The sequence below is a fragment of the Stegodyphus dumicola genome, chromosome 8, assembly GCF_044657685.1.
Source record: "Stegodyphus dumicola isolate Sdum_Otavi_A_Nest chromosome 8, ASM4465768v1".
Taxonomy (NCBI): Eukaryota; Metazoa; Arthropoda; class Arachnida; order Araneae; family Eresidae; genus Stegodyphus; species Stegodyphus dumicola.
Genome location: NC_140775.1, coordinates 88,457,308 through 88,470,729, shown reverse-complemented (window position 1 = coordinate 88,470,729; position 13,422 = coordinate 88,457,308). Strand labels below are relative to the sequence as shown.

Sequence of the window (13,422 nt, the reverse complement as noted above, 5' to 3'; positions counted from 1 at the left end):
TGAATTATGTGAAAGAAAGAAATTCTCTCTTTTCAACAGCTGAACTTGAAACTCCTAAAAATAATTAATTTATAACAACCAATTACAAAGCTTTCCAACAGAATTCTAATGCAATCAGTATATTACACAAATTACCTGTCTTGTGAAATTTATTTCTATTTCAATAACAGATCTAATTTCCAAGTAATAAATTTTAATAACCTATAATTTTATAAATTTCAATATGGCACCACAGCAGAACACCAGAAGTAGTAAAGTACAAACAAAATGTAGCCTCCATAATATAGATCTGTATAATTCCACTATATAAAAATTTGAATGAGTTCTGATGGAAAGTTATAAATCATCAATATTAACAAATGACAATTCTAAAATGCAGACAGTAACACAAATTTCTAAAAACATGTCGAGAATATTGGTATCAGAATCAATTTTCATTTGCATTGGAAAAATGCAATTTTCTAAAAATTTTCCATTTTTTTAATCACAGTTTCCAAGTTCAACAATTAAAATGCCTTATTTCAAATGAATATTGTCTTAATTTTTCTTACATACAGCCAGCCTATCTTTGAACTTTCCTTTCAGTGAGTACTTACTATTTGATTTTTATGGAAGTACAATACTGCATTTTATTATTTAATTTTATAACAGAAAATATCTTTTAACACTGTTTTTATTTAGGACTAGAATTTAAGTATTTAAAGAAACCTTCTTTTAAGTCTCACAGTCTTAAAATAATTTCTACTACAGCTATAACCACATCACATTCACTCACAGTGCTCAAAGCAAGTCAGTCAAATCATCACTTAAGGTAAGCTATTATTTGAAGCTGGTTGCTGACACAACCCAGCAAATGAATATCAGTTTTTGCAAAGGAAAGGACTAAGGTTTCATTCCCACTGTAAGTTGTATGGCCTGTTGATTCATTTGACTTGTATATGCCCCATCCTTAAAAAAGGAGTAAAGGCAGCCTATGCCACGATGATAATCGATAATGTTCAAGGGGGTGGGGCTGTTCTAATATTAACTATCAATTCAACTGAAATTGGTTATTGGCTTTGCCAGCTCACTGGACATCTTGGGTACAAGTCTCAAACAAAAACTGGATCTATTCACTAAATGTACTGCCATTAGGTAAGTAAATTCATATGAATTCCCATTTTTAAGCATTAACAATATTTATTTATGTAAGAAGTTTATAGATTAAAAAGATTGTTTTAATAATCAACTTTAAAATATTCATATCTTTTCAATGAAGAAACTGAGCATTTAATGCGTAAAGAATAGTTTTAATAACATTGCAAAAAATTACCTACATTCGATATATAAATATAACTTAACTCACCCATCTGTGAAGGTGCAAACTTCTTCTATCAGAATAGCCCTTTCAGCCCGTGAAGCGTGGGTAACGCATTTCTCAACAACATTGCTACATAAAATCACAACAATTAAATTCTGAATACAATTTGATATACAAAAAACAAATACAACTACATTAGATAAAAAAACGGGTTGGAAAACCTTACCTTGCAAATTTATGCTGTGATAAATTCAGAACTTTGCCTCGAACAACATTAACAATTTTGCTTTTATCATCTTGACATCCATGTTCTAAAACATGCTGCACAACGTAATTTCCGTACTGATCCTGAACCAGCTGCTCGGTATGTTGATGTAATTCCTCAAGTACTGGAGTAGTCTGCTCTTTAGTACAATGCTCTAAAATGCGTTGTATCACACGGCAACCATATGGATGGGTAGATAATGAAAACACCTAGAAAATATGATGCAAATCAATTAAAAATAAAGAATCTAATACAGTACACCTATTTTTTTCCTCATTAAAGGAGAAAATGCATTCACTTGAATATAAGACCCCTTTTATGATATACTTTCTGTTTTTGTATTTAGTTGAATCTTATAATTGGGTATTTTGGTAACTGAAAATGCAGAATAAAATAGAGTTTAACTATCCCACTATATAGCATAATTACACTGTTAAATACTAATAAACCACATGGGTAACTATTGTATGTAAAAATTGCATAACTACTATTATTTTTATAGCTACATCTAGCTAAGTTACTTTAGCTTAGCCGTGCATACACTATAGTAGTCACTAAAATGACAAGCTGTGTTGTGGCTTGAACTTGTACAGAAACTTCAAATACTGATTAATATCGTTTTATTCATTTTTTGTTGTTTTGAGAATGGCAACAAAAAGATTATTAATGATACTGTTCTAAAGAGTTGTTTACATTTGCTAAAAATAAAATAAAGCTTATTTTTGATTTAAAACATGGATTGACGTTATTTGATAAAACAGAGTCGTAAAAATAAAGATTAATTTGGAGTCAGAGCCAATAACTGGTGACTTGGACTTTCGATTTTAAAGCAAATATGTCTGAAGACGATAAAACTGTCACGGATCCTGCACACGAACTGTGTAAGGTAAGTGTCAAAATTCCGCCGATTCAAAATCCAACCAAATGCGAAGTGCGCTCCGTCATACACTTTCTTCATGCAAAAGGTCAGCGACCAGTGGATATTCACAAAGAAATTGTTTCTGTTTATGGGAACATTATGAATCGACAAAATGTAACGAAATGGTGTCGTCATTTCTCTGAAGGTAGGACGGATGTTCATGATGAACAAAGAACAGGTCGACCATCTGTGATCTCTGATGCCCTTCTTCAGAGAACAGAGGAAGCAATTTGTGCGAATAGACGTCTCAAATTGAAAGAAGTGCATAAGATCATACCAGAAATGTCAATGACAACTCTTTATGAAGTTGTGACTGTCAAGTTAGGGTACAGGAAATTGTGTGCATGCTGGGTTCCAACAGGCGGCAAACTTCTATGACTGTGGGATACAAAAACTTACACACCGACTTAACAAATGTTTGGATAATGGGGGTGATTATGTCGAAAAATAAAAAATAATCCAGTTAATAAGATGTAACTGACGTTTTCTAAATAGTTTTTTTTTTTTTTTTTTTTTTTTTTTTTTTGAATGCGAGCTATTGTATCTCTACTTTTCGAAATGCCCCCGTATTTAGTATCACAGTTAGAACCCAAACATGTTGAAAACATCTGGGATATCGTAACAAGTAATTCTGCTACTAAATATACAGAATCCAAAACAAGGCTTCTGGATTTATTTAAAGAAAGTGAAAGTACTAGAATTAAAAAACCTTTTACATGAAACAATTTAGGTAACTTGAAACGCAGTCAATTATAACAAAAATTAAAATCTGTTGTAACATCGGATGTGTCCAAAAATTTAATTAAAACGTTATGGTTAGAGAAATTGCCGGATTCTATGCATAATAAAATACTTGTTAGTGACGAAACTTTATCATGGCTGACAAAGTTTCAGATATGCCACTTTCTAATCAGATTTGTGGTGTATCAACAGCTGGTAATTGCTCAAATACAGAACTGTTAATGAAACCAATTCCTTGAACAGCGAATTGCCAAAATGACTGTTCATCATATATCAAGACCAAGATTTAGGAACAGCTCTCCGTCCCACAGACGATCTCGCAGTACTTCTAGAAAAAGATTTAATCCTATCCGTTTTGGTAACAAATGTTATCAGGATAAATGTACTCAGCTGTGCAGTTGGTCATCTGATAGATCATCCAATCAGGGAAACGACAATGTGCAGTAGTAAAGGCGGCAAGCTCTACTGCCGATAATGCTAAAGAATGTCGCCTATTTATCAGAGATAAAAAATTGAAAGTGCATTTCTTAGTGGATAACTGTGCAGATTTAGCATTTTACCTGCATTAGCACAAGACAAACAATCCGTGGATTTCAAGTTGTATGCAGTGAATGGTACCAAAATCGAAAAATATGGTATAAAAATGTTAACACTTGATTTAGGACTTAGGTGTGAATTCCAATTTCCATTTATAGTAGCCAAAATTAATAAAGGAATTTTAGGAGCTGATTTCCTTAACAAATTTAAATTAATAATTGATTTACATGGCAAGAAACTGATTGATGGAGTAACTCAACTAAAAGTAAGTGGTGAAGTTACTTCCATCAGTGAAAATAGTGATATCGTTACAGTAACCCATTCAACAAAATTTAATACTCTTCTAAAACAATACCCAGATTTATGCAAACCAAATTTATTCTTATGAGGTTTAAAACATAATGTTCCACATCATATCATAACACATGGTCAACCTATGCATTCTAAAGCAAGACAGTTAGTTGGATCCTCGAAAGCTTGCAGTAGTTAAGCAAGAGTTCCAATTCATGGTGGATAATAACATAAGACCCTCAAGTTTTCTCAATGGGCAAGTCCTCTGCATGTGGTGCTAAAAAATGATGGTACTCTTCGCCCATGTGGAGATTATAGACAGTTAAATGATAGAACAGTTCTTGATACATATCCTATTCCTAGGATAGAAGAGGACTTCCATTATATTTTAAAAGATACGAATATTTATTCCAAAATAGATTTATTTAAAGCCTACTATCAAGCGCCCATTGCCGAAGAAGAAACCTGTTGCATTTTATTACAAAAAACTAAATGAGGCACAAAAGCATTACAGTACTTACGATAGAGAGTTACTAGGAATTTACCTCTCCATCAAACACTTTAAATTTTTACTGGAAGGAAGAACATTTACAATACTCACAGACCATAAACCCATAATCTTTTCATTTAAACAAAAGCCAGAAAAAGCATCACCTCGTCAACTTAGACATTTACAATACATCTCTCAATTTTCAACTGATATACAGCACATAGAAGGTTGAGACAACACTGTTGCAGATAATTTAACTAGAATTGAAAAAATTTCCTTGATCGACTATGACAAAATTGCAGATGAACAAATTATGGATAAAGAATTGCAAAATTTGAAGACATCAGCAATTTCCCTGAACTTCAAGCAGTATCCGCTACCTTCTGGAAAATCTTTGTGGTGTGAAACTTCAACGAATAATATCAGACCATATACTCCAGACAGTTATTGCAAGAAAATATTTTATCAAATGCATAATGTAGCCCATCCTGGCATTAAGTCATCTGTAAAACTCTTATCGTCTAAATTTATTTGGCCAAGTATCCGTAAAGATGTACAGCTTTAGACTTGATCTTGCATGGCTTGCCAAAGAAGTAAAATTAATCGACACACAAAATCAAGTTTCGGTGATTTTTCAACTGCTTTCAGAAAGATTTTGATGGTGATGTGCATATTGATCTTATTGGACCCCTACCACCATCAAATGGGAATATTTACTGTCTCACTTGCACTGACCGGTACTCTAACTGGATGGAAGTGATTCCACTAACAACATTTCAGTAGACACAGTTGCTAAAGCATTTTATTATAATTGGATTTCAAGATTTGGGATGCCATGTCGCCTAGTCACAGATCGTAAACTGCAGTTTAGTTCAGAGTTGTTCAACAACCTATAAAAAAATGTGTGAAATAAAATTACAACATACAACGGCTTACCACCCCCAAGCAAATGGGAAGGTAGAACGCCTCCATAGATCTCTCAAGGCCACACTTATGGCACACAATAGCCTGGCCTGGACTGAAACACTTCCAAGTGTACTACTTGGCTTACATACAGCTGTGCAGAAAGACTCTGCATACACCATTGCTCAAATGGTTTATGGACAAAATATACGATTACCTGGAGAATTTTTCCACGATAGCACAACTCCTACAACACCTGATATTTTTGTCAAGCAGCTAAAAGAAACTATGGAAAAAATTGGACCAAGAACAGTATCTGATAAATATGTCCAAACAATATTCGTCCCTAAAATAAAAACTTAAAAACAACATCACATGTGTTTATTCGCAAAGACACAGTTAAAAAGCAATTAGAACCACCTTACAATGGTCCTTTTTAAGTGGTTGAGGGGGGAAAAATATTTTACAGTAAAAATTAATCACAAAGATGTTCCAGTGTCTATTGATAGATTAAGCCTGCATATTTCTTGCAAACACCTAACATTACTACGAAGCAACCAACGTCAATGAGACAACCAGTCAAACCTCCAACAGACTTATATCCCAAAATGAACAAGTTTCCTGCAAAACAATCATGTGCAGGGCGGAGAATAAAATCCCATGTGCGATTTTGGGATTGGCATTTATATGAATCAATTTTTTTTTTTTTTTTTTTTTTTGGTAAATAGTGTGTTTTAAAGGTAATATTATGCTCTACCATAACTTAGTTACTGGGAAGGGAGTACTGTTGTAGCTTGAACTTATACAGAAACTTTAAATACTGATTAATATTGTTTTATTTGTTTTTTGTTGTTCTTGGAATGGCAACAAAAAGATTATTAATGATATTTGTCTAAAGAGTTGTTCACATTTGCTAAAAATGAAATAAAGATTGTTTTTGATTTAAAACATGGATTGCCATTACTTGATGAAATGGAGTTGTAAAAATAAAGATTAATTTGGAGTCAGTGCCGATAAGCCGCAACTGGGCTCAATCATGACATGCATGACAGAACTTAGCCACACTGTAACACTGATGACCTTTCAAGTGAAGATGGTTTTATTTCAGCAGGGGGGATATTAAAATCACTCAAACAATATATTACCTTAAAATTAAAAACTAAAACACAAAGCTATTTACTTTACTGAATCGATTAAAAGTGAAGATAGTGACTTATTAATAACGGTGCTACTTCGGTAGATGGTTGCACGGATTTTTGGTGATTTACTTTGGCATAGTTGTTGGCGCGGTTTTTATAATCATCAGCCATCTTGAAGAACGCTGTTTTTACGTTATTTTACGCATACTGAAGTATTCGAAACTTTAAAAAAATAAATATCGTTAAAAATAATGGATTAATTTTTTGTTGAAAACGTTTTTTAAGATGGCAGGCAAATGCAAATAAATACATTAACTACGAGTATAAAATACTAAAGTAAGGCTAAATTATTGACAGCAATTAGTTTATTGCTGGTAAAAAAGGGAGGAATGTCCAATACTTTTTTTTACCATTACAGTGGTTATTTCTTCCACCGTTTTTCACGGTGGAAGAAATAACCGCACATACGGCCGTCCTCAGAATCGGCTCTTCTAACGATCTTCACATCTGGGATTCACATTTCTTGCATTTCATTGAAGAAGCAATTAGCGAGGTTTCACCTAAAAATTTAAAATAAATTTCCTCTGACCCTTGTAGCAATTTATAAATAAACCTATGATTAGAGCCAGGTTGGCCAAAATAAGGTCTCAAAGGGCAATTTTTTTATTCCGATACCAATAACTCTTGGTACTTACCAATAATAACATTAATCTTTGAAAGGGACCAATACGTTTCCTATGAAATCTAAGGAATTCCAAGAGATGAATAATAAAATTTTAAAATGGCGCAGTAATGCACAAATATTCTGTAACCAATCATGAAGCTGATTACATCACGCCTAGAATTAAAATTTTTAAATAATCATATATAATAAAATCTTTTTTTTTTTAAAAAAACGCAACATTAACAAAATATTAGATTAAATTTATAGATATTAAAACCAATTTACTTTTAAAGCAAAGTGACGTCATTGATTACATCATCCACAACATAAATTATACAAAATATCATAAACAATAAAATTTTTATTTGAAATAAAAATACAAAATTAAATTAATTTTTAATATTTAGAAGCCATAAATAATATTTAAAACATGGAATTTATGCATAATAAAATGCATTATTTTTTAAATAAAATGACAACAACGTATCGATTACCATAAATAACTTCTCCAGCAATGGGTTTACCATAAGTACTATCGCTCGCCCTCCCCCCAAAAAATTGCCAAAATCCGTGCAAACGTCTAGCAAAGTAGCACCTTAACAACATTCTCATATCAGCCTAAATATGTATTCATCAAATAAGCAATTAAAAAATTTGCTTTTTCCACCTGGGCCATCTCTATATTCATAAACCATAGCCATTCTAAATTTTAAGATTTAGTGCAACCATTAAAATTTGAACCCTTTCACATTTTTTTTTTTTTTTTTTTGTTCTAATAATATTATGGATAACATGTGCTGCACATCCAACTCTAATTAAACCATGGTTAACGTTTCGTTTCAGTTTAACAAAAACATTTTCTCCACGTCTATGAAACTCCGTAACTCTAATTTATAAATCAAACAAGTATTAGAAAAAGTTTTACTTACTTTGAACTAGATGCATCAGTTAAAACTGAAACAAAGGAATTTTCTTCCAAATCACTTAGCAAAGTTCTTTAAGTGTGAAGCATAAAGAACATTTAGTATTGTTGCTTTGGCACTGGTTTACGCACATTTGAATTTAGGCTCAAATGCCACTTGAAGCAGCTTAGACACAAAATTCATAGACCTAAACCTATGGTTGTTGCAAACAGTATGGTATGCAAAAGCACAGCAGCTAATTCTTTCTTATAACCCATTTTCTCCTGTTTAATGAAATTCTTTAACAACGAGCTAGATGCAGCACCAGAGTTTGAAATCATATTTTTATTACTATTTATACAAAATTTGATATCTGTATGTCCACCACAGCTTATTGAAAAATCGGTAGAACACATATTGCACCGTACATCAGAATCGGTTATAGATTTTTTCAATAAACAGGTACTCCTTCTGGAGGTCTTCATTAAATATGCAATTTCTATTTTTGAACTAAAAAATCAATAATAAAAATAAATTAAAAGGCAGTAAAACACAACTGTAGCAACCTACGTAATGCATCGTTGATAATTAAAAAATATAAGTCATTACCAAACGAGAAATGTCATCGTTTCATGAGGTTTTTAAAATTTGTTTAGCTCTTTTGCAAAATCAACATGATCATGGAATAAAAATTTTAGGATCTAAGTGACAAAAGATGATTTCAAATGTATATATCGACAATGAAATTTCAGCAAATGACAAAAGCATTATCTTTAGATGCCATGTAATGTGTAAGGGGATGATAAATTCAAATGTATGTAAGGAACCACTGATAATTAAAAAATATATGTATATATTAGAAATTTAAATCACTATCAAATTAATATACCATTTAAAACTGCAGGGTTGTCTAAGTCTTAACAGTGAGCTTGGAACAAAAATTCTATGTATGTACAGTGACTGGGGAGAGAAGTATAAGAATAAGAAACAGAATTTCTCCACTACAATTTTTCTAAGGTAAACGCTACATGAGGAATTCTCTGTTTATGTGGCCAGTATAGCATGCATCTCTTAACTCACACTGTTATTCTCAGTTTGCAATCTATACTACTTAAATGAATATATGAATTTAAACTTTTAAGTTCTCACACCACTGTTTTTTGGACAATTCAGGACCAAAAAATTAGTTGTAAAAAATTGGGACTGTCTTGGGAAATTCAGGACGTATGGTCACCTTAGTAATATAAATATGAGAGTTCCCTTGTTCTCCATGTAAGCACTTGGGCAAATTAACATATTGAAATAAACAATAACTTCATTATATGCACAGTGGCATTAACAACATAGTTTTTTAATATTATAACAAACAGTTTCTTACCTGTCCTTGAAATGCATTTATAATAAATTGTAGGGCAATAGGGTCAACACATTCTATACATTTCTGAACAACATGATTGCCATTCTGGTCCTTAACACATTTCAAAACATGTCCATCTAGCTCCTTAACAATTTCCTTCTGAAAAGTAAAAATTTTGTTTTGTTAAAATATGGATGCACGTAATCGTGTATCTAAAAATGGCAAAATTACATTTTGTGGCTCAACTTTGTCCTTATATTCATCATTATAATATTCAAAATCTACTATAATTATGTGGATAGGATAATATCAAAAATTACACAGCACAATACATGGTACAAGTAACTTATTATAACACCAAATTAACAAATTTGAAGTAGTTAGGCATTAACAACATTAAATAAATAATTAACAACATTAAATAAATTACACACATCACATACACTATACATTGTTACTGCATTTCTCATGTGTAAGAAAAGCAGGAATTCAAAGGTTTAGCTTGCTTTAACTAACAGAAAACCATTCACGACTTTTCATGAGATCTCGGGCAGCATTCCTTCTGCTAGCTAATCAAAAACAATCCTGAATATAATCAAAAACAGTATGAAAGAAATTAAAATTGAATATAACTTTGCCGCAATGATAACTAATCTGTTGCAAGCACTTGTTTGCTATGCTCTTCATAGCAGTCTGCTTTAGTCTTTTCCAACCAAGCCTTATACAGAAAAAACTAAAAATGGATACAACCTTGTTGAGAAACTTATTTTAATTACATCAACAATACTGATAACTAATCTGTTTCAAGCATTTCTGGCAAAATGAACAGTGGCATTGGTTTTATGTTTTAATGCACCAATAATTTTCCACTAAATAACATGTAAATAAATAAAACTGCATTCAAGTGTAAACTTCAGGCATGAAAGTGCAAGTTGACAAAAAAAAGCTGAACAACACGCGGACACAAAAACTAATTGCGAACGCGTGACCTTAAAAAAAAAAAAAAAAAAAAAAAACATTTTAATAAAATATCAACCTTTTAATATAAAAAGTATTAAACATATACATATAATTAAACTAAAATAATACTTGTATTTACTATTTTGCTATTAATTTTATCTTCCACTTGTTAAAAAAAAAAAATCAACAGATTGTAATGAATTAACCTTCTTTAAGATGCTTTTTATCAGAGTCGTAGCTTGGGTTTTCAGCGCCCAGGGGCAATTGAAGATTTCGTGCCCCCTACTGCTTGCCAAGGATGGAAAACATTTAATTCTAAAACGTCGTAACATCAATTTGGCATCCCTTGGATTCTGCGCCCGGGAACAGATGTCCCCCCCTTGCCCCCTCTAGCTACACCCCTGCTCTTTATGTAACTTAATTTAACAGTTGGTACATGAATACTGTACACAACATTACAACACACTAATATACATATTTATTTTATTACTGCCCATTTTCAGGCAATGACAAGTTTTAGACATAATATATATATATATATATATATATATATAACTGTTACTATAGCTTTCAAATACAACCTTCACTTTTAGCTAAATAAACAGTACTTTATATAACACCAGAAAAAAAGTAGTCATATGAGATAATATAGTTACAAAATAACATATAGTTAAAGGAGGAATACAAAAAATAACTATTTTGTCTCAGTCTCACTCAACCCTGATTAAAAACTTTTAGGGAAAAAGCCTTTTCTTTTTTGCTACTTTTGCAGCCAACTTTTCTAATTTTCGTTTGCGAGCTAGTCTCAATTTCTTTTCAGCAGCTTTTACACAATCCATTGATACTTTATTTTCTGCAATGTCTAATTGTTTTTTGTTTTTTTTTTGTTTTTTTTTTTTTTTTTTTTTTTGATTTTCACTTTTTCTTATCTATTCTCTAGCTCTTTGTACAGTTTATGAGCATTTCTTAAATTTTTACATAGAGTTTTGTGTACTGGAGAATGCAAGTGGTTATCCGTATGTCCGATCAATGGCGCCAGCACCGATCGTTGAAATTATTGAAGTCAGCTCTCGCACATCTAGTTCCGCCTTTCCACATAAGCCCCACCTACCTCGCCTTGATGTGAAACAACGTATTTCGCGATCTTGGCTCAGGCAAACTCGAAAAGTTCGCAACAAGGGGTGTCCACGTTTGATCGCTAACCCGGTGTAATATTATTCAATGGCATGATGTAAAGTTTTTTTTACGAAGAAAATAGGAAGAGAGAGAGCATGTCCTCCCTTTACCCCCCCCCACACACACACACATTTGCTGGTCGCGATTTCTGAACAGTTCTACATCAATCTCAGAAACAGCCCGGGTGACGTTCAAAAAAGCGGAATTCCATGAAAACGCGGAAAACTTTCATGCCTGAAACTTGCAGATTCTTGTTTGAATACTTTTAACATTGGATTTTATGCTCTTTAAACTAATTTATTAAGTGGACCATTTGATATCACTACACTACTTTTCACCTGCCATATAAAAAAAGGGATCTAGAATGAGAGAAATTTACTTCATTGGATTACATAATAAATTTTTTATGGATGTTGTGTCACCTCTATATTAACGATAACTGCCCAAGAGTTTCCTCTATCGCACAGTAAATATATATCAAGATGAAGCCCAGACGTTCACATAAATAGTGTTCCTCTTAACTACCAAGAGAAGAAAGAGCAATGAAAAACCAGTAGTATCAACAACATTACGAAATTGCTTTTCATCAAAGCACTGCATGAGCAATAAAAACATAGGTCTAAATCAAATATATTTCTGCTATTGGTAGGGATTACTGCCAGCACATAAAATTGGAAGCAATGTGGGGAACCATATTTCATATTATGGTTCTTTCTTTCTTTTTAGTACAAAGGGGCTTTGTCCCTGAAGGACTATTGCTTTTGTTTTGTGATTTTGTGTTAGTTCACTATAAATATCCGCTTCATTTTTAAAGCTGTTTACACCAAATGTTAGAGTACTGCATTATATTTGAAGAAATTAAATAATGAAAAATCTGCATAAATGTTCACGCTGTGATAAAACAGCGGTACCTAGAGTAACTGAATTTCGAATGACGTAATCCTACTGCGAATATGGGCATGTGGAAGCCCAAATTTGAAATTTGGAATTTTTTGTTATTGATTTCATATTTTGTAAAACTTTAACGAATTTTTGATTAACAAACTCAAGGATTTGAAAGCGAGCAATAGCAATGTTGTACAGGGGGGGGGGGCATTTTTATGTCCAGCGTGTGAGACTGTGTATCGGAAATTCTACAGATATGCTCAATTTAAAACTACTATGCAATATTGCTCTTGAACTAAATTTTATGGTTTAAATGTGAAGAACATGATATTTAATAAAAAAGGGTAGCACACAAAATATTTAAAAAAATGCCCCTTTGAACGTAATTTAAAATCTGATACATTTCAGATTTATATTTTTAACAATTTGTTTACAGAGTGAAAATTTAATCAGTAGAAACAAGGAACACACTCATACTAGCATCATATAAATATTAGAAAGTCTAACTTCTTTAAATTATGCACGTTAGTAACCAAAGCATAAGAAATACAAACAAAAAAGGGAAGAACAAACTTAGGTTAACTGAAAGTGAAAATACATGATTTATGAAGAGCAAAAATGTAGAGCCACTACGAATAGACACTTTTTCGAGAAGGAAAATTTATCTTTTGTAAACTGAAGAGCATACACAAGGCAATTATTTAATGTTTTGAAGTATATAGTCACAGAAATGAACTACTTACAAAAAATTAAAATTAAATTAAATGATGAAAAATTAAAAATTAAAGAAAATATTAATTCGTACATATCAAAGAATAAAAAAATAATAAACTTGGATTATTTTTCTTGCAGATATATTTTACAAAACCATGTGTGCATGACATGCATATGTG

General features: G+C 32.0%; 1 protein-coding gene across 4 annotated transcripts in view; it reads right to left on the bottom strand.

Annotated features, from left to right (window-relative positions):
* LOC118200674 (pumilio homolog 1-like) overlaps window positions 1-13,422 on the bottom strand; it is a 204,087-nt gene that overhangs the window by 7,397 nt on the left and 183,268 nt on the right. For all 4 annotated transcript variants that reach the window (XM_035372632.2, XM_085822087.1, XM_085822086.1 and 1 more), the window contains 3 exons: window positions 9,530-9,667; window positions 1,527-1,774; window positions 1,346-1,429 (listed from right to left, as the gene is read on the bottom strand). In XM_035372632.2, coding sequence (XP_035228523.1) covers window positions 1,346-1,429; window positions 1,527-1,774; window positions 9,530-9,667 — 470 coding nt within the window. The remainder of the gene's footprint in view (window positions 1-1,345; window positions 1,430-1,526; window positions 1,775-9,529; window positions 9,668-13,422) is intronic.